The sequence below is a fragment of the Girardinichthys multiradiatus genome, chromosome 6, assembly GCF_021462225.1.
Source record: "Girardinichthys multiradiatus isolate DD_20200921_A chromosome 6, DD_fGirMul_XY1, whole genome shotgun sequence".
NCBI lineage: Eukaryota > Metazoa > Chordata > Actinopteri > Cyprinodontiformes > Goodeidae > Girardinichthys > Girardinichthys multiradiatus.
In genome coordinates, this window is record NC_061799.1 from 35,596,344 (window position 1) to 35,616,782 (window position 20,439).

The following is a 20,439-nucleotide window of genomic DNA, read 5'->3' on the forward strand; positions in this document are numbered from 1 at the left end:
CCAAACTAAAAAAATTCAACTCAGATCGGAGACAAAGTCAATAACATCTATCAGACCAGAAACCATGGCCTCACTTGTCTCAGTTAAGGTTGGAGTTCATGATTCAATAATAAGTAACTGGGCAAAGATGGCCGCCATCAAAAAGCTCCAAGGCCGAAGCCACTGCTGACCCAAAAGAACACAAAGGGCTGTCTCACATTTCCCAAAACAACATCTTGATGATCCCCAGACTTTTGAGCTAATCCAAAAAAGGACATCAAACCTTAAGTCAAACATGGTGGTGGACGTATGATAGTCTAGGACTGGTTTACTTCTTCAGGACCTGGACGAATCGCTGTAATTGATGGACAAGGAAGACCTGAAGCCAAATGTATGGCCATGGGTTTGTGACCTTGGGCTCAAGTGCACTTGGGTCATGCAGCAGAACAATGATCTAAAGAACATCAGCAAGTCATGTTAAAAAAGGTGGGTTATGGAATGGCCTAGTCAAAGCAGAATAAACATTAACATTTAGCTCATGAACATTTTGGCCTCTAACTTCAAAGGCGGTAAACCATCATTTGAAACAACCAACATTGCTGCAAAAGTACCTTCATCATAAAACAAAGAAGACCTTTAGTTGCTGTAAGATCAAATAAAAATGTTCTCCTCTTTCAGCTGACCTTCATATCATTTAGCAAAGATCTACTTCAATGAAATCAAACTTTTCCCAAAGGCCCCACCACATCTATGTTATCTTTATTTTCTCTTTGCTGTACTTCTGTTACTGCTGGGTGTGACTTTTACTTCTCCTGGGTCACCTCCTTCCTGGTGCTGCTGACATCCGACATTAAAGGAGCAGCCGGTCTCCAGATAGCATCAGCATGTGCCCTGAGTGAACAGAGGCTTCGGTGTAAATTATTCAGCAGTAGTGGGTTCCTCTCAGGGCAGATGGGAGTAAAAGCAGAGCATCCTCCTCTTCTTCTCCCCTCTGCTGACCCACTCAGAGACATCAACAGCTCCCAGCCTGCAGCAGAGCCCCATTCATTATTCATTAGTTATCCTGTGCCCTCAGCTCCTTGTTTTATCCACTTTATCGATTCCTCTTACGCATTTTCTGAAGCTCTCTCTTAGTGCAAAGACGAAGCAAAACTTTTTCACTTAATAATTTGGATTTATTCTGCTGTTTAGGTTGGAAATAATAATTGTAATCCTCTCTCTTTAGTGGATCTAAATCATTTTTCTTGCTTTTCACAAAAATAAATGAGCTATTTGATGCGGTTTTGGGATACACTAACCCATAAAGATACAAAAATTAGGTCAATGGACCATAATAAAAATATACAGTGCCTTGGAACAGTGTTCATACCCCATTGCTATCCCATCAAACCACACACCTCATTGTATTTTATTGAGATTTTATAGAATAAATCAATACAATGTGGAGCATTTTTGTGAAGTGGGAGAAATCTAGAGTGATTTTTTTGCCCATTCTTGTTAAATGGTAAATGTTAAATAGCTCCGACTCAGTGAAAATTTTATGAGAGCATTTGCAAAGTGCTGCCCCAGATTCAGTTTTATTTGGGTTTGGACTTTAACTGGGCCATTCTAACATGCTTTGATCTAAAACAGTAGTTATAACAGGTTTTCTTCCCGAATCACCCTGATCATCCATCCTCCCATCGACTCTGACCAGCTTCTCTGTCCCCGGTGAAGAAAAGCATCCCCACAGCATGATGATGCCACCTCTATGCTTCCTGGTGGGGACGGTATTTTCAAGGTGACATTCAGTATTAGTTGTCTGCCACACAGAGGGTTTTGCATGTTGGCCATATTTGGTCTCATCTGACCAGATCACCATGTTCTCTGTGCTCCAACATGGTTTGTAGCAAACAGCAACCTTCTCATAGCTTTCTGTCAACAATAGTGTTGCTTTGGCCACTCTCCTACAATGGAGTGGATGATTAATAGCTATTTCATCAATATGTTCTGCCACCTGAGTTGTGGATCTTTGCAGTTCCTCTAGAGTTACCGTGTTGCTTTCCTTACCTGTTTTTTGTCAGTTGAGGTGAATAGCCATGTCTTGGTAGGTATGCAGTTGAGCCATACCCTTTCCATGTTCAGATGATGGATTGAAGTGAGCTCCATAAGGAGTTCAAATCTTGGGATAATGTTTTATAAGCTAACACTGCTTTAAACTTCTCCAGAACTTTCTCCCTGACCTATGTGCTGTATTTCTTCATCTTCATGATGCTGCTTGTTCACTAATGTTCTCTAAAAACCTCTGAGGTCTTCACAGCACAGGTGGATTTATGCTGAGATTAAATTACATACAGGTGGACTCTTTACTAATTAGGTGACTTCTGAAGGCAAGCGATTTCATTAGACTTAATATTCAGATTTTTGTTTGAAAAAAAAGAGTCACTTTGCTTTAATAATACAATAAAGTTAAATGAAGGACATCTATGGGTTTATTTAAATGAAGATGCTGGACGACTAAACAGCGGAATGGTTTAGACACAAACTGAATTTGTGGATAAACATTTCCAGCACATCCTTGTCCATCTTTCCCTCTGGATTATTGCTAAACACATCCTCACAAAAATAATGTCTTCACATCACCACATCATTATACGACGGACTCCCAAAGTGTATTTTCGCATTCTTTATCTTGCGTGACACGCTGGAAAACACGACTAAGATGGCACATCTTATGACCGTAATGAAAAAGGATTTGACTTCTGGGAGGATACAATCTTCTTATTTATGTTCTCCATGTCTGTGCCCCCTGACCCACTGTAATCCTGCACTCTGCACTGTAATCTGCAGACACACAGGAATGCTTAGGAATCGGCGTGGACACAAACAGGTGGCATACAATCCACCTTAGTTGAAATTTAGGCGTTTTTCCTGGGCTCCTATGGGTGAGTTTTAGGCTTCCAGGTGACTTGAGGAGTTAATTTATTAATGTCTTTGGTGTAAGATCCATCTCTCCATGGAAAGTTGTCCTCTGCCTGAATTTCTCTGATGTGAACTTTCACATACTTTAAGTGCTTTTCTCAAGGTCACTTCAAAACGTCCTCGTAGAACCAAAGGTCCAGTCAGTCAGTCATTTTCTACCGCTTATTCCATAGTGGGTCACGGGGGAGCTGGTGCCTATCTCCAGCAGTCTATGGGCGAGAGGCAGGGTACACCCTGTACAGGTCGCCAGTCCATCGCAGGGCAACACACAAACAACCATGCACACACTCATTCATACACCTAAGGGCAATTTAGAGTGACCAATTAACCTAACAGGCATGTCTTTGGACTGTGGGAAGAAGCCGGAGTACCCGGTGAGAACCCACGCATGCACGGGGAGAACATGCAAACTCCATGCAGAAAGACCCCAGGCTGGGAATCGAACCCAGGACCTTCTTGCTACAAGGCCACCGTGCAGCCTCAAAGGTCCAGTCAAAACAACTTATTTTCGGCTCCGGCTCAACAAAACATAACAAATAAACAACAATTGGATGTTTAAACAACTCAAGTTCAAACATTCTAAATGTAAGACGGCACCCTGTACTGCTCATTTAGAAATTTAGAAACATTTAAATAATTCATCATTATTTAATATAAGCATTTTGTTTTGTCAGAGCCATACATCAGGTTATTCCCCATTAGGTGGAAAAAACATATAAAATACATTAAAACAAAAAGCAAGAGAAATTAGTCTAATCCACCAAACTGCACAGACTTCACAGCAGATTAGCATTTTGTACATTTGTGGCTGAAAGGTTTGTAGCAGTCTGGTTCTGCTTGTTGTAAAATCTGTTTTCTTTGCTCTAAACCCCTCAAAATAATTTAACAATAAACAGATCTGGTGTAGTAGGTATTTGATGTTTTCCTTTCCCAATGGTTATTGTAGGTTTTATGACTCTAGATGGATTTTATTTGGCAGAAGAGAGGGCAAAAATGGTTCTTTGGTTTAAAAACATTGCCAAAGAATCTCCATGCATCTAAACCTGGAACCAAAGGGACCACCTATGTTGTCTTATCTCAAAGTGACCTCCATGGGCCGCCAGCAGCGTGGCGTTCCTGTGTTCAGATCTGCCTGTAAATCAAAGAGGTAAATATGGCCACATATTACAGGTTCTGTGAGCTACAGTTTGTGTCGGACCCAGAAAAGGCATTTTCCCTGTTTGTCCCTAGCGAATTCTGACGTGATTGCTGGTGGGCTCTCTGGGATGTTTGTCACGTTTATATTCTCAAATCTCTCCTAATCTCCCTTGCTCCCATTCAGGTGTAATTCACATTCAACAAGTAGCGTCTAATGAAATGTTTAATCATCTAGGCTTGCTTTATTTTTTCCTCAGTAATAAGTAGACAGTTAATAGTATTAGAAATGGTATTTCGTGATTCATCTTTGTTAAACTTTGGTTTAGTTTTTCATCCACCCCCACAGTTGAGAACTTTTTGGTTGAAGTTTAGCAAATTATCTAGGGGAGTTTCTACCTTAGATTATTCACAGTCTCAGAGGGACCTTCAGGCCAACAGAACCAGCTTTTTGTCCAGTGACCCAGACTGTCCTCTGAACCAGGAGATGGGGCTGTAGGAAACGTACATCCAACATTCAAGCTAGTTTCAGGGAAGAGGACAACAAGAACAGGCCGTGTCGGACTGAAGTAAGACATTCCTTGCGATTGTATTGTTGTCGTTCTGGTGCTGAATTCTGACGGATTAAAGCTGGGTCTGACTTTTGGCTTCAATTCCCTTCTCAGATTAAAGTACTAATGTAATTTAAAACTAACCCAGAAAACCTCTTTGTTTCTACTTCGGAGAGCCTGACAAACTCTGACAAATGTTAGACCTTTTAACCAGTAAATTATTGTAGTTTTGAATGAAATTTGAGGTTTTTTCAGTTTAATGTGTTTTCCTTTAAACAATCATTCCCTTGTTTAAAATTCTCCTTTAAAGTAGATTGAAGATTAACTTCATGTTGGACTTTTAAATCCAGGTGTTTTATTTCTTTGAGTTCGGATCAATTTGCCCATGCGTTCTAATGCATTGCTATTTTGTCTCCTTCTACTACCATTTCATATCCATTTTTTGAAGTACTTTAATAAATTATAGTGAAAAATGTCATAAAAATGCCCCAAACACCTGCAGAATTTTATTTATTTTTGAATACTTAATTAAATCCCAATTTCCATTTATTTAGGCTCTGAACCCTCTTTATGCTACTTGACTCTTTTATAATATGACAGATTATAACTCAGGATCAAATTAATAACCCTAAGCAACATCCTGATGGTTCATATTATTTACTGGAGACATTTAAACAATTATTTTACAGCAGACTATGGGATACAAAACATCTTGCTAGAAGGTACGAATCAACGCATGGTCAGTACGAAACAACATAACGAAGACCGACACACGTTTCGTTTTGTTAGTAAATTAGCAGCAGATGAATGTTAGTTGATTAATTATAGATTCCATTCTTGATTCTTCTAACATCTAACATCAATCTAACATATCACAATAATTCTACGCACTTTTTCTTTTCCAGTTTTACAAAATAAAATTGCTGTTCATGTAATTTCCTTGTGGGTATTCATTCCCTTATTTGCCAAACCATAGAAAAAACTGGAATCATCCTCTAACCTTGGACCCAAACCATATTCACATAAAACCAAAGGGGGACTTGTAAATACACATTCTTGTTAATTACCATTTAATATTTACAGAAGACTACAGATTATGAGACTTTTTTGTGACACAGACGTTCTGTTTAAAACATTCATAATTTTGTTTTCACAATCCGTTTTTCTTGTCAAAAGAAAAAAAAGTCCATATCCAACAGTAACAAAGACAGCCTAGAAGGTACCATAATTTACTTAAAAAACTGGTATTTCATGTGACAACAAAAACAGCTCGAGACTTCCCTTTGCGATGAGGTTTTCATCACAGCCGAGCTGAGTGACCACAAAAGACTAGAGTTCAAATCTACATGCACTAAAGTGCTAGTGTTCAAAAGGCATGCAAGTATTCAACTGGTTTTATTCTGCCTTCCAAAAATGCATAAGTTTCTTCTGGTTCATCATGTCAACAGAGACAAACATTCATCTTAACGTAGAAATAAATAAGGACATTCGCATCAGAAATGACATTGTGGGTCTTGCCTTCAGGCCGGAAAAAATGACGGCAAGCAGTTTTTTCGTTTTTGTTCTCGTTTTTGTTTGTTTCTTGCGTTGAAAGAGAGAAGTGAACTCGAGAGGCAGGCAAAGTAAAAAGCATGTACAGATACATGAAATAATGTGTAACAAAATAAACTGTTATTAGATAAGAACAGTGCAATGTTCGGCTAACCAGCAATTTTCCTTTGAAAAAAAAAAGGTTAAAAACTGTGGCAAATACATAGTAATACATTTAAATATATGGGATAATGAGTGACTTAAACATATGGGTGCATCTCAATAAATTAGAATATTGTCAAACTGTTAATTTATAATAATTCAATTAAAAAAGTTAAACCCATAGAGATTCATTACAACAGAATGATGCATTTCAATTAATTTATTTCTCTTTACCTTGATGATTATGGCTTAAAACCTATGAAGAAACAAAATATAATATCTTAGAAAATTTCAATATCACATAAGATAAATAAAGAAACTGAATTTTTCACAAAGAAATGTTGGGCTGTGGCCATGTTAAGGCCTATTCAAATCATGGGGTTGTCCATCAGACATACATTGGCACCTTCTGGAGCTTAGCCCACAAAAGGTAATTGCTAAAGAAGCTGGCTGGTCACAGCAAAGCATACTAATAATAGTTGAGTGGTAGGAAAAAGTGTGGTAAAAAACCCTCTGCAACCTTGAGAGGATTACAAAGCAAAGACAATTAAAGACTTTTGGGAAGGTTAATAGATCATCAACAGCCACCACAGACAGATATCCTAGACCTGGATTATATCTGTCACATTCCTCGTGTCAAGCCACTCCTGAACCAGAGACAATGTCAGAGGGGTCTTACTTGGGCTAAGAAGAGAAAGAACTGCACTGTTGCTCAGTGGTCCAAAGTCGTCTTTCAGATGAAAGTAAAGTTAGCATGTAATTTGGAAATCAAGGTCCCAGAGTGTGGAGAAAGAGTGGAGAGGCACAGGATCCATGTTGCTTGAAGTCCAAAGTGAAGTTTCTACAGTGACTGAGGAAACTTGTGGTAATATATTTCTACACTGGCCAAGCATGTGGCCAGAGTGGCAAGGAACAACTCCTTTTGAACAGGAAGACCAAAGCCCCAAAGAGAATCTATGGGGTATAGCCAAGAGGAAAATAAGAGACACCAGAAACAGACACTGAAGAAGACCTGAAGGCAGCTGGGCTTCCATTACACCTCAGCAGAACCACAGGCTGATCACCTCCAAGCCACACCACACTGATACAGTAATTCATGCAAATGGAGGGTCAACCAAGCATTGATAGCATATCATTTTCATAAGCATAACATTTCTGTGTTAAACATTCTTTCTTTTCGATCTTATGCAATATTCTAATTTTCTGGGAATTAATTTTGGCTTTTCATTATCTGTAAGCCATAATCATGAAAATTAATGAAAACAAACACTTGAAATATGTCTCTTGGTCTGTAAAAATCTATACATGAGTTTAAGTTTTGAATTGAATTACTGCAAGAATTAAAATTTTCTGTGATATTCTAGTATATTAACATGCACCTGTACAGTACAGGCACCTTTAATGGAAAGCGACTTTTTTAACGCCTTGATTTCATGATATTCCAGTACATTCCAGATTCTTCCAAAAAGTCTTGGTTTCTCTAATGATCAGCTGGTGCTACTTATTAGATACCTACCCCCTGTTCAGGCTCCATGTTTTTAGGGTCTTTAGTTCTGAGGGGACGTTACTGAGGTACTGGGTCTTTTTAGGCCAAAATAAATGAAGGAGTAAAGGATGTAGAGGACACCCTTCACACCACTTCCTCTCCCTCTAGAATGGGCTTCCTGTGTCCCATCGGCGGGAAGGTGAACCTCCTCTTCGTGCCCTCACTCTACTTGGGCGAAGAGGAGGGAGAGCGGGCTGCCCAGCGTGAGGGGGGTCGGCGGTTAGCCGGGCGGGCTGGCCTCAGGAAGCAGGAGTCCAAGGGCGGAGCCACTGGGGAACGAGGCAGGTCCTGCCAACGACAAGGAGCTGTCAGAAGAAGAAGAGCAACAGGGCATCTGCAGCTGATCAACACAGAGAAAGGTGAATAGAAACATGAATGAGACAAAGTTAGGAAAAAGTCTGCAGATCTGGATTTTATTGAAAACTTCACATGTCAGGTGAAGAAAATGAAAATAGTTGAGGTCAGTTAATGTAGAAGATCAGATTTAAGTGAGGTGTTTGATGCAGAATTAAGCAACTACAGGAGGTTTAAAAATGTTCAGTCATACATTGAGGTTGGAAGAGTATTATGCATCTATTCCCTCCAGATGTCAGCAGAGAGAACACTTACTTGGCTTAAAACAGGCCAAGGAAGTGAGGAAGAGAGGAGGAAGAAAACATTTCTCCTCAAAACAACTTTAGTTTCACTGCTTCAACAACTCAACCAATGGCCTAATTTAATTACAGCTCTTAGACGGGTGTTAAGGTGCAGTGAACGTGTGTTTGCCCCATTAAACATTTCTTCTGGTTTTCAATTTTTTTCACTCTAAAATATTTCAGATCATAAAAATTTTTTTTTTATCAGACAAAGACAATCTGAGTAAATACAAAATACAGTTTTCAAATTATAATTTCACTTGTTAAAGGAAAAATCTGTCCAAACCAACCTGCCCCTATGTGACAAATTAATATATTCCTTGATGCTGGAGGGTTAGGGAGCATGAACAGTCTGTTTAAGGTTTCTGAAATGCTGATTTAAATAGACAAACTGTAATATTTCCAACCTTCATGGAGACCTGAGTGACCGATACAATAACAAGTAGCAGTCAGATAGATATATGTTCCTGAATAGAGGTGATTCATAAACAAATACAGGCATCCTGTTTAATAGGGGTGCTTGTGGGTTTTTACAAGGTTTCCAGCATGGTGCAATACATCAGATCACAGGTCACCAATCAACATACTGAGCAACGTTTTTGGGTTCTTCACAGATCTACTTCCAAACACTTTGATAGAAAAAACAGCTTTCATCATTTCCAGCATTTTGGAAAACACCCCGACACACGTCAGAGCAGGAATTATGAAAAAACACAAATTATAAATGTGTCTCTTTGCATTTCTCAATGCATCCTTGCTCCTTCATTAGATCTCATGTCAATAACTCCTACTGGATCATTTACTGGGACAAACCTTGCTCAGAATACAAGTATCATAGGTTTATTGCCAAGGTCAATTTATAACAAATAACTTGCTTGGTATGACACAATAAGACCTATGATAAACATCATGCATTTTGTGTCCTGAACTGATTTTAGAGCAAAATCCAAAATTATTCATACTCCTCGCAGATTTAGGTTTAAAGTAACCCTTTAATTTTGCAAACATGTTTCTTGTACTCGTCGTCTTCCGCTTATCCGGGACCGGGTCGCGGGGGCAGCAGACTCAGCAGAGACGCCCAGACGTCCCTCTCTCCAGACACCTCCTTGAGTTCCTCCAGGGGGAGCCCAAGGCGTTCCCAAGCCAGCCAAGAGACATAGTCCCTCCAGCGTGTCCTGGGCCGTCCCCTGGGCCTCCTCCCGGTGGGACGTGCCTGGAACACCTCCCGAGGAAGGTGTCCAGGAGGCATCCGGTATAGATGCCCGAGCCACCTCAACTGGCTCCTCTTGATGTGGAGGAGCAGCGGTACTACTCCGAGCCCTTCCCGGATGGCCGAGCTCCTCACCCTATCTCTAAGGGAGTGCCCGGCCACCCTACGGAGGAAGCTCATTTCAGCCGCTTGTATCCGGGATCTCGTTTTTTCGGTCATGACCCAAAGTTCATGGCCATAGGTGAAGGTAGGAACGTAAACCGACCAGTAAATTGAGAGCTTTGCTTTTCGGCTCAGCTCTCTCTTCACCACAACGGACCGGCACAGCGCCACCATTACTGTGGCAGCCGCACCGATCCGTTTGTCGATCTCCCGCTCCATTCTTCCCTCACTCGTGAACAAGACCCTGAGATACTTAAACTCCTCCACTTGAGGCAGGAACTCCCCTCCAACCTGAAGAGGACAAGCCACCCTTTTCCGGTCGAGTACCATGCCCTCGGACTTGGAGGAGCTGATCCTCATCCCAGCCGCTTCACACTCGGCTGCGAACCGCCACAGCGCATGCTGTAGGTCCTGGCTAGAGGGGGCCAGCAGGACCACGTCATCTGCAAAAAGAAGAAACGAAATCCACTGGTCCCCAAACCAGACCCCCTCCGGCCCTTGGCTGCGTCTAGAAATCCTGTCCATAAAAGTTATGAACGGGACCGGTGACAAAGGGCAGCCCTACCGGAGTCCAACATGCACTGGGAACAGGTCCGACTTAGTGCCGGCAATGCGGACCAAACTCCTGCTCCGCTCGTACAGGGACCGGATGGCCCCTAATAAAGGGCCCCCGATTCCATACTCCTGGAGCACCCCCACAGGGCAACACGAGGGACACAGTCGAATGCCTTCTCCAGGTCCACAAAACACATGTGAACCGGTTGGGCAAACTCCCATGAACCCTCGAGCACCCTGTAGAGGGTATAGAGGTGGTCCAGTGTTCCATGGCCGGGACGAAAACCACACTGCTCCTCCTGAAGCCGAGGTTCGACTATCGGTCGGACTCTCATCCACCCCCGAAGCCTTGCCACCGCGGAGTTTTTTAACCACCTCGTTGACTTCAGCCTGGGTGATGAAAGAATCCAACCCCGAGTCCCCAGCCTCTGTTTCCACCAGGGAACGCGTGATGGCAGGATTGAGGAGATCCTCAAAGTACTCCTTCCACCGCCCGATAATGTCCTCAGTCGAGGTCAGCAGTCTCCTGCCCCCACTATAAACAGTGTTGGCAAAGCACTGCTTCCCCCTCCTGAGGCGCCGGACGGTTTGCCAGAATCGATTCGAGGCCAACCGGTAGTCCTTCTCCATGGCCTCACCGAACTCTTCCCAGGCCCGAGTTTTTGCCTCTGCCACAGCCCGGGCCGCAGCACGCTTGGCCTCACGGTACCCGTCAGCCGCCTCAGGAGTCCCACAAGCCAACCACAGCCGATAGGACTCCTTCTTCAGCTTAACAGCATCCCTTACTGCCGGTGTCCACCACCGGGTTCTGGGACTGCCACCACGACAGGCACCGCAGACCTTACGGCCGCAGCTATGGGCAGCAGCATCGACAATAGATGTGGAGAACATGGTCCACTCGGACTCTATGTCTCCAACATCCCCCGGGATCTGGTCGAAGCTCTCCCGGAGGTGGGAGTTGAATACATCCCTAGCCGAGGGCTCCGCCAGGCGTTCCCAGCAGACCCTCACTATGCGCTTGGGCCTGCCAAGTCTGTCTGGCTTTCTCCTCCTCCAGCGGATTCAACTCACCACCAGGTGAAGATCAGTGGACAGCTCAGCCCCTCTCTTCACCCGAGTGTCCAAAACATGCGGCCGAAGGTCTGATGATACGACAACAAAGTCGATCATCGACCTCCTGCCTAGGGTGTCCTGGTGCCAAGTGCACTGATGGACACCCTTATATTTGAACATGGTGTTCATTATGGACAATCCGTGACTAGCACAGAAGTCCAATAACAAAACACCACTCGGATTCAGATCGGGGAGGCCATTCCTCCCGATCACGCCTCTCCAGGTGTCACTGTTGTTCCCCACGTGGGCGTTGAAGTTCCCCAGCAAAATAATGGAGTCCCTGGGAGGGGCACTATCCAGCACCCCCGACAGGGACGCCAAGAAGGCCGGGTACTCTGCACTACCACTCCGCCCGTAGGCTGAAATTATAGTCAGAGACCTCTCCCCAACCCGAAGGCGCAGGGATATGACCCTCTCATCCACTGGGGTGAACCCCAACACGAGACGGCTGAGCTGCGGGGCAACAAGCAAACCCACACCAGCCCGCCGCCTCTCCCCATGGGCCACTCCAGAGTAGAAGAGAGTCCAACCCCTCTCAAGGAGATGGGTTCCAGAGACCATGCTGTGCGTGGAGGCGAGCCCGACTATTTCTAGTCGATATCTCTCGACCTCCCGCACAAGCTCAGGCTCCTTCCCCCCCAGCGAGGTGACATTCCACGTCCCTAGAGCCAGCCTAAGCATCCGGGGATCGGGCCGCTGAGGTCTCTACCTTCGTCCGCCACCTAATCCTCTTTGCACCGGTCCCTCACGGTTCCCCCTGCAGGTGGTGGGCCCACTGGGGGATGGCCTCGCGTCTCTCGTTTGGGCTTGGCCCGGCTGGGTCCCACGAGGAGCAACCCGGCCACCAGGCGCTCTCCGACAAGTCCCAACCCCAGGCCTGGCTCCAGGGTGGGACCCCGGCTCCGCCGTACCGGGCGACGTCACGTGCCTCGATATTTTGTTCTTCATGAGGGATTCTTGAACCACTCTTTGTCTGACCCATCACCTAGAGCCTGTTTGCCATGGGAGACCCTACCAGGGGCATTTAGGCCCCAGACAACATAGCCTCTAGGATCATTTGAGCACTCAAACCCCTCCACCATGTTAAGGTGGCGGTTCAAGGAGGGGCAAACATGTTTCTTCTGAACCATTCCACAACGTTAATATTATTTTTAATTCAAACATGTTTCTTCTGAATTAAAATTATATTAATGTTGTGGAATGGTTCAGCCAGGACCCAGACTTGAATCTGTGGAGGAAACTAAAGATGAGGGTGATGGAAAAGAGGCCTCCAGATCTCAAAGTCATGGAGCTCACCACCAAAGATTAATGGTGAAAATACCAGCGGAGACATGCAAAAAACTGGTCAGCAGTTAAAAAAAGGGCTTGATTGTTAAAATAGCAATAAAGATATGAATAACTGTCAATGTATCATTTTTAATAAAATGTAAATATAAACAAATAATTTTCTCAAAGCTGATTTTCCTTTTACATTGTTTTATCAACTTTTGAGAGATGCCAGTCTCATTTCCAATCAGATTTGGAAAATCTGATTTTAAATTTAAATCTGTCAGGGGTATTAATAATTTTGGGCCTAACTGTGTGTATATGTTAATTAAACAGTTATACATTTTAAGTACATTTGTTTCCCCTACTATGTTTTCTTTAACAAGGTAGACATTTGGTAGACATTTGTTCTGGGCCAACAATCAGAAAAGCCTTTAGCACAAAAAAAGAGAGTGCACAGAAAGATATAAATACCACCAGGCATCGTCATCTTTTAATCCTATGGATGATTTATTAACGTGGAAGGAAATGACTGGATCAAACTCGAGAAAATAAAAATAAAACGCTCCTAATGGACCGGAAAAGTCATGGAAAAACATCACAGCCCATTAAGCTGCTCATATTGTGACATAACGCAGTGGACCTAGTGGAGACAGTGTTAGTATAGTTTGAATGCACCTCAAATGGACAACATCCAACCTGTAAATCTTTCAGACCTTTGTGTCATGATCAATAGTGCAGCCTTTAAGTGCAACACAAGCACGACCAAGACACAATCTGACGAGTTACATGACTTTGTAGGATCCCAACAGTGGTTTTGCATGATTATTTATCAAATAATCATCTATATTTATTAAACAACATTGCTACACTGGTGTCTATTTGTTGTACACAGGAAAAATAACCTGCATTACATGTAATCTCCAGTTCACATACAACTCCTTTTACATTTATTTGGACCTACAGTCTGTTTGGACCCATCGTAACGTTGTCATCGTCCCAGTTATTTTAAACCTTAGGACAAGAAGCTGTTTTCTGACTTATTTAGATCAACACATATTAGCCTTATTTGAATGGTAAATTCATCTTTCTTTCCCATTTGAACAGTGGTTAAGAGAAATGGACCTGTGTCATGTCATGTTTGTAGCCCTTGGAAAAAAGGAAGTCATGGATTACTAATTTAAAGCTTTTTTTTTATAGTCTGATTCATGGAAAAAAGTAACAAATGCTTAAGTCACATTTTGTACGTGAAACGTTGGGGTTGGTGAATAATTGGGAGATTCTAAAAACAATTATTTTTTAAATTAGTATTTTTCTTCATTGTACAAATATATTCACATTTAAGGAGGTTAGATTTTTTATAAAATAGTTTTATGTGCAAGACTGCTACTGCAATACAAGATGGATTTCTAGTCAACTTTATAAGGAGCGCCAATTTGAAGAAGGCGCTGAGGTACTCAAAGTCACAAAGTACAGAGAGCAGAAACTGGTGAGGGAAAATATAAATTTGTGGGTAATGTTGTGTTAGGTGTATTATCTCCAACCTTGCAAACAAGAAATAAAGTCTTAGCAGGATTTTGCTACAAAAGTAAGATTTTTAATGTCAGATTTGTTATAGTAGCCAAAATTAGTTAACTTGAAATTTAAAGCTTTTTTTCACCTTTTTTTTAAATATTATTACTATTATAATATAGTGGCACACTTTCTTTCATGCATCAATGAAAATAAAAGCAACATTTAAAATAATAATTTCACAAATGTTTTCTGAACCTTTAATATAAAACTGTGCCAAGTCTGATTTATTGTATTCTCTGGAGTTAGCTAAACACAACCTCGTTAGCATATTAGCTTGTAGGTACTAACTCTTCAGAAATCATGTTTTGCTGGCAACATACTGATACCATACATTTAATTCTATGACATTACATGAGTTTATATTACGACACGAGAGAGCTGTATCAGACATAGTCATAGTAAATGCAAAAGCACAGACCGCAAAAAGAAAAATGAATAAATCTGTGGTTAATTTTAGATGGTTTATATCAAAGCTTCCTACCAGGTAATAAAACATTAGCTGGATTTTGCAACAAAACTATTTCACATTAGTTAGAATAGTTTAAGTAAACTTAAGTTTAAGTAAACGTTAGCTAGTAAGTGTAAACTTCAGCTAAATTGAGGCTAAATGGGCTAATTCTGTCTCGTATAGTTTTTATGTTATTACAAGGTAGCACACCTTCAAGCAACATAACAGCAACATTAACAAAAATATAACTACACAAAAGTTTTTTGACATTTTAATTTGAAATTGTGCTGAAAGTAATTTTGTTTACTTTCTGGAGTTAGCTAACCACAAACCCGTTAGGATATTAGCTTGTAGCTAATATGTTTTTGGTTGCATTGTATTGATAGAATAAATATCACTCTGACATTATAAAGGCTTATATCTAATCATGAAATCCTATGATATTATATATTATTTCAAGTCATTTTACACATATTTCTGAAGGGTGACATTAAATGTGGAAGATGCTGTATTAGTCAGTCATAGTCAATGCGAAAGCACAGACAGCAGAAAGAAAAAAAATACACATTTGTGGTTAATATTTTTTTAGGTGTCTTATATTGAAAGCTGCAAAGCAAAAAATAAAACCTTAGCAGGATTTTGTCACAAAACTAAGATTTCTATTTTAGATTTGTTATAACAGCTTTTTGTAAACAGTACACGTTAGCTCTTGTGTACTGGTGTAAACTTACATAACTTACTATCTAATTTCAAGCTACTTAGCTAAATACTGTGTTGTTGTCTGTAATTGCTTCTTAGTAACCTACTTTCAAGCAGCGTTTGAAAATAAAGCAACTTAACAGATGTTTTCTGATATTTCCCCTTTAAATTGTACTCTGATTTCAGTTATTATCTTGGGGCTAATAACTGTTAACAGACAGTGCTTTTGATAGCATTGTATTAACACAATAAATTAAATTCTATGATATTATATGGCATTATTTGAATTATGACATCATATTATATGATATATTATTCTAAGACTTTTACACATCTTTATAATATGTACCAATAAATGTGAAGGGTGCTGCATTGGTCAGACATCATCAATGAGAAAGTACCGAAAGCAGAAACCGGCAAAGAAGACAATACAAATAAGTGATCAGTGTGATTTTAGGTGGTTTACATTAAGGAAAGGTAAATAAGACATAACAACTTTGTCACAAAACTTACATTTCTACTTATATTTCTCAAAATAATTGTGGTTACCATTAGACAATATCTGGTGAAAGTTAACTAAGCCTCATTTAAGCCTAGTTGTCTAAAACCTTTATCTGTTGTCTTTATACAGGTCCTTCTCAAAATATTAGCATATTGTGATAAAGTTCATTATTTTCCATAATGTAATGATGAAAATTTAACATTCATATATTTTAGATTCATTGCACACTAACTGAAATATTTCAGGTCTTTTATTGTCTTAATACGGATGATTTTGGCATACAGCTCATGAAAACCCAAAATTCCTATCTCACAAAATTAGCATATTTCATCCGACCAATAAAAGAAAAGTGTTTTTAATACAAAAAACGTCAACCTTCAAATAATCATGTACAGTTATGCACTCAATACTTGGTCGGGAATCCTTTTGCAGAAATGACTGCTTCAATGCGGCGTGGCATGGAGGCAATCAGCTTGTGGCACTGCTGAGGTCTTATGGAGGCCCAGGATGCTTCGATAGCGGCCTTTAGCTCATCCAGAGTGTTGGGTCTTGAGTCTCTCAACGTTCTCTTCACAATATCCCACAGATTCTCTATGGGGTTCAGGTCAGGAGAGTTGGCAGGCCAATTGAGCACAGTGATACCATGGTCAGTAAACCATTTACCAGTGGTTTTGGCACTGTGAGCAGGTGCCAGGTCGTGCTGAAAAATGAAATCTTCATCTCCATAAAGCTTTTCAGCAGATGGAAGCATGAAGTGCTCCAAAATCTCCTGATAGCTAGCTGCATTGACCCTGCCCTGGATAAAACACAGTGGACCAACACCAGCAGCTGACACGGCACCCCAGACCATCACTGACTGTGGGTACTTGACACTGGACTTCTGGCATTTTGGCATTTCCTTCTCCCCAGTCTTCCTCCAGACTCTGGCACCTTGATTTCCGAATGACATGCAGAATTTGCTTTCATCCGAAAAAAGTACTTTGGACCACTGAGCAACAGTCCAGTGCTGCTTCTCTGTAGCCCAGGTCAGGTGCTTCTGCCGCTGTTTCTGGTTCAAAAGTGGCTTGACCTGGGGAATGCGGCACCTGTAGCCCATTTCCTGCACACGCCTGTGAACGGTGGCTCTGGAGGTTTCTACTCCAGACTCAGTCCACTGCTTCCGCAGGTCCCCCAAGGTCTCCACAATCTTCCTCAGGGTCCGGTCACCTCTTCTCGTTGTGCAGCGTTTTCTGCCACACTTTTTCCTTCCAACAGACTTCCCACTGAGGTACCTTGATACAGCACTCTGGGAACAGCCTATTCGTTCAGAAATGTCTTTCTGTGTCTTACCCTCTTGCTTGAGGGTGTCAATAGTGGCCTTCTGGACAGCAGTCAGGTCGGCAGTCTTACCCATGATTGGGGTTTTGAGTGATGAACCAGGCTGGGAGTTTTAAAGGCCTCAGGAATCTTTTGCAGGTGTTTAGAGTTAACTCGTTGATTCAGATGATTAGGTTCATAGCTCGTTTAGAGACCCTTTTAATAATATGCTAATTTTGTGAGATAGGAATTTTGGGTTTTCATGAGCTGTATGCCAAAATCATCCGTATTAAGACAATAAAAGACCTGAAATATTTCAGTTAGTGTGCAATGAATCTAAAATATATGAATGTTAAATTTCCATCATGACATTATGGAAAATAATGAACTTTATCACAATATGCTAATATTTTGAGAAGGACCTGTATAGTGGTTTACGTTGCCCTAACATTTAGAAACAATAATAATTGTACAAATGATTTTATATATTTTTTTTCAAAAACTGAAGTAATTCGTTTTCTGGAACTAGCCAAACATAACCCATTAGTATAGCTTGGAGCCCATGGAGTAATAATAAGCTTTTGGTGCCACTGCATCAATATTATGAGATTGATTACTCTGATTATATGGTATTATAAGATCATTTATATCATATTATCTGACATTGTTTTTGAGTGAAATTGGAAATTCAGTTTTCAGTAAACCATAGTACCGAAATCAATGGGTGATGTCAACCATTGGTATCCTTTATGAGATGTCACTCATCTTTTAGTCTTAAACTACTCCAGACTTTTTTCCTTTATATGTTCGCTTGGGGGCTGCACGGTGGCGCAGTTGGTAGCACTGTTGCCTTGCAGCAAGAAGGTCCTGGGTTCAATTCCTGGCCTGGGGTCTTTCTGCATGGAGTTTGCATGTTCTCCCCGTGCATGCTTCCTCCCACAGTCCAAAGACATGCCTGTTAGGTTAATTGGTCACTCTAAATTGCCCTTAGGTGTATGAATGAGTGTGTGCATGGTTGTTTGTGTGTTGCCCTGCGATGGACTGGCGACCTGTCCAGGGTGTACCCCGCCTCTCGCCCATAGACTTCTGGAGATAGGCACCAGCTTCCCTGCAACCCACTATGGAATAAGCGGTAGAAATTTTTTTTTCGCTTGGTTTGGAAAAAAGTATCACCATCTACATTCAGATCAAGTGAGAAATTTAAAAGAAAACATAAAAATGAGCAAACATGACTAACTAGCAATGAATAAATCAGCACATCGAAACATAAACAGTCTGAGCATTACAAGTTTACTGTAAGTCATTTTGTTTCTGGCAAAGTTTAAAGGGCATCAGATTTCAGAGCATTTTATTCAAAGCAGACTTTTTCTAAAATACACTTATGAAACAAAAAGAGCCTTTTATAGCTAACACATGAAAGCAATACCAAATATGTTGATCACGTAACATCTGCAACAGCACCATCAGGCATGGTAATGACAGAAACAATATAGGCGGATCTCACAAATTTTATATATTGTGAAAAATATATATTTTTTGTCACTCATCTTAGAAAGTGAAACTTAAAAATCATCATCAAAGTCATTACACATAGAGCAATATTTCTTCTATTATTACTTGTAATTTTGATGATCATGGCTTACAGTTAATGAAAACCCAAAATTCAGTGTTTCAACATGAGAAAAAAAATTTGAATATTACATAAGATCAATAAAAAAAAAGAATATTTTAAACAGAAATGTCAGGCCTCTAAAAAGTATGTTAATTTCTATGCACTCAACACTTAATTGGGCCTCCTTTTTGCATGAATTACTGCAACAATGCGGCATGGCAGATTGAGCGAACATTTATTGAAAACTCATTGTGTCAGAGTTTGCATTTAACGTTTTCATAATATTCCAGTTTTCTGAGATACCGAATTTTGGGTTTCGTTATCTGTAAGCCATTATCATTAAAATTAAGAGATAAAGGCATGAAATATTTCACTCTATGTGTAATGAATCTATATAGGAGTTCCACTTTTTGAAATGAGTGGTATGCAAAAAAATATTGAACTTTTTCACGATATTCAAATTTTTTTAGACGCTCTTGTACCTTTTCAACAAAAATATGTCAAATCGATAGGTGTGGCGACACAGAAAAAGGATAGAAGGTGCACTTTGCAACAAAGATCACCTACACAAGAAACATGGATTAGATTGGAGAAAGTTAACCAGTCAAAAGGATTGATTTCTCCTCACCCACGGAAAGGCAGGTTATCCGTTGGAAACACAGTTACTGCCAGAGCAACTCCTACAGGCAGGGAGCAAACAGCTGGACCTTTGAAGCGAAGGCAACTCCTGTAAGCGAGCTTTCTTTTGTAGCAATGTTTAGTTTTAGTCTACATTAAAAACATTAAATAGGCTAAAACCTCTGCTGATCTATAATTATTCCTCCTACATGTTTTGGCATGATAATTAGCTTTAGCTGCAACAGATTTTTATATGTTTGAGCCAAATGCAAGAGAGTATTTGGCTGCAGCTGCTGTTTGATTACATATCATTAACTTCCCTGCTATCCCCTATGTGTGCAGCATTAGGCTCAAGGGACTTTTTTAGTGTCAAACGATGTGCTGTGAGATAACTGTGGATGGACTGATTGAGTTAGAATGTCATGACAGACGGTGTCATCAGAATAAAGGTTTGACAGCTACATTACTGCAGCGTAGTTAAATCTAAATAAATAAAAAGCGGACTGATTATGTCGAGAAAAGTGAGAAAGAATTACACTGCCTGATTTACCGTCTAAAGTATGCTATTCTGGTGAGCGGCTGGGAAGAATGCATGTATGTGCACATGAGAGGAACAATGCTGGTCAGAACTCATGTATGAATTAAATATTTCTGAATGATTGCAGAGTTTTTGTTTTTTTAATTATAGTTTTTTGTCACAAGCAGTCACTCACCACTGTGAGGAATTACAGGCAGACTGTACTCATGACAAAGTGCTTTTAAATCCCTCCCTACTGTGCCTGTTTGTTAGGTCTCAAAGCTACTGCTGTCAGACAACATTTCTCCTGACTTCCTTGTACCTATGGGATAAATTACCATATCAATCGTCCTTTTATGAACTCAGAC

The 20,439-nt window shown here is 40.8% G+C and overlaps 1 protein-coding gene across 8 annotated transcripts in view; it reads right to left on the minus strand.

Moving 5' to 3' along the window:
* Positions 1-5,662: 5,662 nt before the first annotated feature.
* LOC124870444 (microtubule cross-linking factor 1) overlaps positions 5,663-20,439 on the minus strand; it is a 108,845-nt gene continuing 94,068 nt past the window's right edge. For 2 of the 8 annotated variants that reach the window (XM_047369126.1, XM_047369132.1), the window contains one exon: positions 5,663-8,151. In XM_047369126.1, coding sequence (XP_047225082.1) covers positions 8,029-8,151 — 123 coding nt within the window. In that variant the 3' untranslated portion in view covers positions 5,663-8,028. Of the gene's footprint in view, positions 8,204-20,439 lie in introns of all 8 variants that reach the window. The other 6 variants (XM_047369127.1, XM_047369128.1, XM_047369131.1 and 3 more) reach the window with 6 other exon arrangements.